The sequence below is a fragment of the Protomyctophum parallelum genome (genome assembly GCF_964188405.1).
Source record: "Protomyctophum parallelum genome assembly, chromosome: 2".
NCBI lineage: Eukaryota > Metazoa > Chordata > Actinopteri > Myctophiformes > Myctophidae > Protomyctophum > Protomyctophum parallelum.
The window spans coordinates 13,640,356-13,648,147 of record NC_139699.1 but is presented as its reverse complement, the minus strand read 5'-3'; the positions used below and the strand labels follow the sequence as shown (position 1 = coordinate 13,648,147).

The 7,792-nt window shown below is 44.6% G+C and overlaps 1 protein-coding gene across 1 annotated transcript in view; it reads left to right on the top strand.

Annotated features, from left to right (window-relative positions):
* smyd3 (SET and MYND domain containing 3) overlaps window positions 1–7,415 on the top strand; it is a 40,645-nt gene extending 33,230 nt beyond the window's left edge. The window contains exons 11-12 of the mRNA XM_083791729.1: window positions 4,500–4,608; window positions 6,989–7,415. Of these exons, the coding sequence (XP_083647855.1) occupies window positions 4,500–4,608; window positions 6,989–7,090 (211 nt within the window). The 3' untranslated portion in view covers window positions 7,091–7,415. The remainder of the gene's footprint in view (window positions 1–4,499; window positions 4,609–6,988) is intronic.
* Window positions 7,416–7,792: the final 377 nt, after the last annotated feature.

The following is a 7,792-nucleotide window of genomic DNA, read 5'->3' as shown; positions in this document are numbered from 1 at the left end:
GGAATGCTAATGGAATGCTAAAACACAGAGCAGTCTAATGGGATGCTAAAACACAGAGCAGTCTAATGGAATGCTAATGGAATGCTAAAGCACAGAGCAGTCTAATGGAATGCTAAAGCACAGAGCAGTCTAATGGAATGTTAAAACACAGAGCAGTCTAATGGAATGCTAAAACACAGAACAGTCTAATGGAATGCTAAAACACAGAGCAGTCTAATGGAATGATAAAGCACAGAGCAGTCTAATGGAATGCTAAAACACAGAGCAGTCTAATGGAATGCTAAAACACAGAGCAGTCTAATGGAATGCTAAAGCACAGAACAGTCTAATGGAATGTTAAAACACAGAGCAGTCTAATGGAATGTTAAAGCACAGAGCAGTCTAATGGAATGCTAAAGCACAGAGCAGTCTAATGGAATGTTAATGGAATGCTAAAACACAGAGCAGTCTAATGGAATGCTAATGGAATGCTAAAACACAGAGCAGTCTAATGGAATGCTGATGGAATGCTCAAACACAGAGCAGTCTAATGGAATGCTAATGGAATGCTAAAGCACAGAGCAGTCTAATGGAATGCTAAAACACAGAGCAGTCTAATGGAATGCTAATGGAATGCTAAAGCACAGAGCAGTCTAATGGAATGCTAAAACACAGAGCAGTCTAATGGAATGCTAAAGCACAGAGCAGTCTAATGGAATGTTAATGGAATGCTAAAACACAGAGCAGTCTAATGGAATGCTAATGGCATGCTAAAGCACAGAGCAGTCTAATGGAATGCTGATGGAATGCTCAAACACAGAGCAGTCTAATGGAATGCTAATGGAATGCTAAAGCACAGAGCAGTCTAATGGAATGCTAAAACACAGAGCAGTCTAATGGAATGCTAATGGAATGCTAAAGCACAGAGCAGTCTAATGGAATGCTAAAACACAGAGCAGTCTAATGGAATGCTAAAACACAGAGCAGTCTAATGGAATGCTAATGGAATGCTAAAGCACAGAGCAGTCTAATGGAATGCTAAAACACAGAGCAGTCTAATGGAATGCTAATGGAATGCTAAAACACAGAGCAGTCTAATGGGATGCTAAAACACAGAGCAGTCTAATGGAATGCTAATGGAATGCTAAAGCACAGAGCAGTCTAATGGAATGGTAAAACACAGAGCAGTCTAATGGAATGCTAAAACACAGAGCAGTCTAATGGGATGCTAAAACACAGAGCAGTCTAATGGGATGCTAATAGCACAGGCCTTTAGAGGGGCAGGGGCTCAAGTGAAAAAACTGCACCTTGTGCAGCTCGTGGAACCGGCCGGTTGCCTTAATAGTGTGAGATGTATAGATTTTAGGGCATAAATAATATATTAAAAGCTTTTTTTTGTATCAATAATTGATCAATGTCACATACTGTACACACTGTACAAAGAGAAAAAGAAAAATAATAATTTTGAATTCTGCTTGATCTGTCCTTGTATGACCCCACCCCCTCTCTCTCTCTCATCTCACATTCACCACCTTACACAACTATCTATATGTGCATGAGTTTGCACATAAAAGTGTGTGTGTGTGTGTGTGTGTGTGTGTGTGTGTGTGTGTGTGTGTGTGTGTGTGTGTGTGTGTGTGTGTGTGTGTGTGTGTGTGTGTGTGTGTGTGTGTGTGAGTGAAGGACAGGGATCTAGTGGCACACCCTTAGCTGTGTAAGCACATCGCCAAGGGACAGACACACACACACACACATTCACAGCAGCATAACTGAACAGCATATCCATGGGAGAGAAACGCCAGCAGCCCATCAATAAATAACGAGAAAGAGAGAGAGAGAGAGAGAGAGAGGGGGGGAGAGAGATGGAGAGGGGGAGGAGATGGAGGGAGAGTAGCGGTGGGAGGGGGTTGGGTAGAGAGAGAGAGAGAGAGAGAGAGAGGGAGGGGGTTGGGTAGAGGAGGAGAATATAATGGAGAATATAATGTGCTGTGAAGAAAGAAAGGTAGAATACTGTAAGAAAGGACGAAAGAGAGAGAAAGAGGGGGGGGGTGGGGGGTTGGGTAGAGGGAGAGAGAGGAGACGAACATTATCCCTGACATATAGGAGACAAGGAAACAGAGAGGAAGAGGAGGAGGAAGAGGAGGAGGAAGAGGAGGAGGCGTAGAGACCTTTTCTTCCTTCAACCTCCTCTTGCTCTTGTTTTCCATTCCTTTAGTATTTTTCCATATTTCCATCCCGTTTCTATTGTGTATTTCTATTGTTCTATACGTGTATAGCGTTCTAGAGAGAGGTGTTTCTATGTGCGTGCGTGCATGTGCACGTATGTATTGTATTCATTAGGGCTGGAGGTAACTTTGCTTTTCATGCCTCAGTGCAGTGTTGTTTTCGTCGACTAAAACTAAGACGAAAAATGTCCGTCGACTACCTTTTTTTCACTGACGAAAAGTAAATGGAAACTAAATGAAAACTAAGCTATGGTGACTAAAACTATGACTAAATATAATGTCGATTTTGTCAACAAATTAAAACTAGACTAAAATGTCAGGAAGGGACTCGTCTAGTGGACAAGAGATCCAGTCTAAAGCCCAACACACACCGTCTGCCAACGCCGCGCGTCAAAACAGCCGCCTCCGTTATTTTCCATTAACCTATCGCACACCGGCGGCGTCCGACGCGCGCTGGCGCACGTTCACGCCTCGCCTGACGCTCCGATACGCCACCGTTCTATTTTCCAGGCGTTGCAGTGCGGCAACGCCTGTGCCGCGTCGCTGCGCACCCGCTTCACAGACGGTGTGTGTTGGGCTTAAGTCATTTTACACTTGGTTGCATGCTTAAAATTGCAGATCTACAAGCTCTACAACGCGTGAGAGAAAGAAAGATTACACAGTTGTTTTATTTGCTGTAGTGTTCTTCTCAAAGAGGCAAAGAGGAAATTGTAATTGTTATTTGCTGCGCGCGCGTGTGTGTGTGTGCGCGCGTGTGTGTGTGTGTGTGTGTGTGTGCGTGTGTGTGCGTGCGCGCGTGCGTGCGTGTGCGTGCACGTGTGCTGTGGCCTGCAGAGCTAAACGAAGCCAGCCTCATTTACATAATATGCTAATGAGGTTTGCTAGATCATTAAGCCAGCAAAGTGGAACCACAGCATTCCAACACATACACACACACACACACACGCACTGTGTGCTTATATGTCTGGTGGGGCTGGTATAAGAAATGCTATTAATATGCATTTCACACACAGGACAAACAAACCTTAAATATTAGTCGTGTCAAAATATATCGATATGAATTGATAATCTATTTTAACATTAACGATGCGACTACATCGATGCACGTGTGTCTGGATCGATCCTAAAGTCGTGAATCGATATAATCCAACTAACTGCGGGAAAAACACAGATGTACAAGCCCAAAGCGCTGTGCATTGCGACGGGTAGATAACTTGTAGATCGGCTACTTCCAGTGCAGGACAGGCGCATGCTTATGACGCTCTTAACCCATTTTGGGGCGAGAACCCCTTTTGGTGTTAGCATTATGTTATGCTTTAGCTATTGAAAAATAGCAGATCTACAAGCTCATAGCTACGAGCTTTGTAGGTCTGCTATTTTTGAAAAATCGAAGAATGACTGACACAGAAACATAGCTTTTTCAGAAAACTGTCAAGATTTAGAAGACATTTATAGAATCGTTCCCAGGTCAAAATGGGTTAAATATGCATCAGCGACAACACACAAGCACTAGTAGGAAGCATAAACCACTCGTCGTCAGACGGAATACACACGCAGATACGCGTCACGGCACAACTTTATTGCACACGTCTGTGCAATAAAGTCCACCACGTCATCATCAATCAACAATCATCCACGCTTCCATAGCCTTTTAAATCTTATTTCCCATCCACGGGCACAAGCTACGTGATATCAGCAGCTTCCACCCCATCTGGGACGGTGGTGTTGTTTCTGACGAGGGTATAGCTACTAGTTAGCATGGGAGCTAACTGGCATTTATCACGCCTCCAGGTCTTAAGTTAAGTAATAAGACCTGTTACTTTAAGATACGCAGAATACAGCCCTAAATATCATAGGATTATTGTCGACTAAATCTACAGTTAATTTAGTCGACTAAAATGTATTTTGGCGGGCCTTGATGCCGTCATAATGGCTGATTTTACACTCGCTGCCGGTTATCGGGGGCGACTGTGGCTCAGGAGGTCGAGAAGGTCGTCCAATGACCTGTGGGTCGGCGGTTCGAATCCCGGCTCCTCCTCCTGTCTACATGTCAAAGCGTCCTTGGGCAAGACAATGAACCCCAATTTGCTCCTGATGTGCTGGTTGGTACCTTGCATGGCTTCCGCCGCAATCGGTGTATGGATGTGTGTGTGAATGGGTGAATGTAAAACGCCTTGGATTAAAGGCGCTATATAAATGCACCATGTATCCAGAAACACAGAGGCTCTGCTTCAGGGAGGGCTGAGAGGAGAGGAGTAAAGAATATGTGAATACTAAAAGTGCTTTTCTCTCCAGGCTGTACTATCCGGATGTCCATCCGGTCCATGGAATTCAACTGATGAGAGTTGGAAAAATACAGCATTACTTGGGACACGTAAGAGACGCCATGGCAACACTCACACAGGTACACAGTATAGGAGGTGTGTGTGTGTGTGTGTGTGTGTGTGTGTGTGTGTGTGTGTGTCACACATTGATATAGTTTTATACTCCTTGTCATTGTTCAAAGTTTAAGCACGTTCAATCAATTAGTAACGCCCAGCGCTCAGGACGGAGATTGATCAAAAGGACGGAGATTATTGATATCAAAACCCGATCGCATCGCTCCACAGGCTGGGAGCGTCTGTCCAAAGCAAAGCAAAGTAGCAAAGGTACTATGTTTACCCAGGGTAACTGGACTAAAGGTACTATGTTTACCCAGGGTAACTGGACTAAGGAAAGGAAAGGTACTATGTTTACCCAGGGTAACTGGACTAAGGAAAGGAAAGGTACTATGTTTACCCAGGGTAACTGGACTAAGGAAAGGAAAGGTACTATGTTTACCCAGGGTAACTGGACTAAGGAAAGGAAAGGTACTATGTTTACCCAGGGTAACTGGACTGAGGAAAGGAAAGGTACTATGTTTACCCAGGGTAACTGGACTAAGGAAAGGAAAGGTACTATGTTTACCCAGGGTAACTGGACTAAGGAAAGGAAAGGTACTATGTTTACCCAGGGTAACTGGACTAAGCTTTACAGCCAGGCCCTGCTCATAGAACATTTCATGGTAGAGGTTCAATGCCTTGCTCAAGAACACTTCAGCGGTGGTCATTTTAACGTGCCGGTCCGGGGATACGAACTAGCGACCTTCCGGTATCAAGACCGCTCTGCAAACCGTTCGTCCCCGTCCCCCCCCATTTTAGCCGACGAGACCGAAAATCTCTTGATCTAAATCATTCCGTCCAATTCTAAGAAAAGATTATGTGTTAGACGGCCCATCGCGGTCCCGTCGCTAGTCGCGTTAGAATTAATCATACCTCCCGCTGTTGCCGTTGACCTCGGGGGTGTTTTGGCTACATCTAGCTACATCTAGCTACTACAGCCACATCCGGGAAGACCGGGATAACATCCGGTCCGTCGCTAAAAGTCGCTATAAATCGCTGGGCGCTCTGATTGGATGGATGAAATAACCCCGGGCGGTCGGCGTGTTATCTGGTGACATTGTAGTGAGTCTTTAACATTCCTTACCCACTATAGTCCCTAACATTCCTTACCCACTAGTCCCTGCAGCATCACTCCCAATCTTCCACCGTAGTCTGAAAACCCACCTTTGGCCCATAGCACTTACGCTACCCCCTTAGATAGCATTTCTGTAGACTTAGATAGCATTTGATACAGACTTATAGCATGTTATGTAGACAGCACTATAATTGCATTGTATGTAGTCATAGCACGTCATAGTACATATGTATAGCATAGTAGTATATATGTATAGTTTATATGTATAGTTTCATTATATAGATATTCCACTGTTACTTACTTAGCTTACGCTTATGTTTCATGATAAATACTTTTTTATGTGATGTATTCCCATGCTTTTTTGTTCTTGCTTAATGTAAATCGCTCTGGATTAAGAGCGTCTGCTAAATGCCTAAAATGTAAAATGTCCCTAACACTAGTCCCTAACCCACTAGTCCCTAACATTCCTTACCCACTAGTCCCTAACACTAGTCCCTAACATTCCTCACACACTAGTCCCTAACCCACTAACTAGTCCCTAACCACTAGTCCCTAACATTCCTTACCCACTAGTCCCTAACACTAGTCCCTAACATTCCTTACCCACTAGTCCCTAACACTAGTCCCTGACACTAGTCCTTAACACTAGTCCCTAACACTAGTCCCTAACATTCCTTACCCACTAGTCCCTAACACTAGTCCCTAACCCACTAGTCCCTAACATTCCTTACCCACTAGTCCCTAACACTAGTCCCTAACCCACTAGTCCCTAACATTCCTTACCCACTAGTCCCTAATAATAGTCCCTAACCCTAGTCCCTAACCCACTAGTCCCTAACATTCCTTACCCACTAGTCCCTAACACTAGTCCCTAACCCACTAGTCCCTAACATTCCTTACCCACTAGTCCCTAACACTAGTCCCTAACATTCCTTACCCACTAGTCCCTAACACTACTAGTCCCTACCCCACTAGTCCCTAACATTCCTTACCCACTAGTCCCTAACACTAGTCCCTAACCCACTAGTCCCTAACATTCCTTACCCACTAGTCCCTAACACTAGTCCCTAACATTCCTTACCCACTAGTCCCTAACACTAGTCCCTAACACTAGTCCCTAACATTCCTTACCCACTAGTCCCTAACACTAGTCCCTAACCCACTAGTCCCTAACATTCCTTACCCACTAGTCCCTAACACTAGTCCCTAACCCATTAGTCCCTAACATTCCTTACCCACTAGTCCCTAACACTAGTCACTTATTTTCCTTACTTCCTTCTTCCACTAAGGCTTATGACATCATGAAGATAACCCACGGCAACGACCATCCGTTGACCTCTGAACTGTTGATGAAGATGGAGGAGTGTCGCGCTGAGATGGAGAACGCCTAAACTCCACTATACACACTATACACTATACTCTATACACACTATATGATACATGCAGACATCCGTAGGTGCCCTTTGAGAGCGGTTTTAAAGGAGTCAAGGGATTCACATGTCTTAATGACTGTTGGTAGGGCGTTCCACATTTTGGTGGCATAGGAGCGAAAATAATTTAGTCCCTTGTTTGTGCCGAATCTGGGTTGTACATGGTTCGTTGCACTCCCTCTGGTGTTGTGGGTGTGGACTTCGTTGACATTAAGGAAGTATCTAGACAGGTACATGGGTATCTTAGTGAAGTATTTAGACAGGTACATGGGTATCTTAGTGAAGTATTTAGACAGGTACATGGGTATCTTAGTGAAGTATTTAGACAGGTACATGGGTGTCTTAGTGAAGTATTTAGACAGGTACATGGGTATCTTAGTGAAGTATTTAGACAGGTACATGGGTATCTTGGTGGTGTATCGAATCTTGTGGACCAGACCCATTGCAAGATGCTGTACTCTGTCGTCGACCCTAAGCCATTCCAGCCTGTCAAAGTGGGCAGGGGTGAGGTGGGTTTGGGGGGTGAGTCCAAGTAGGAGCCTGACCAGTTTGTTTTGGGAGGTCTGGAGCCTAGTTTTAAGGGCTTTTGAGGTGCCGTGGTACCAGGAGGTGCATGCATAGTCAAAGCTAGTCAATGCATAGTCAATTTGAAGCTATGATTCC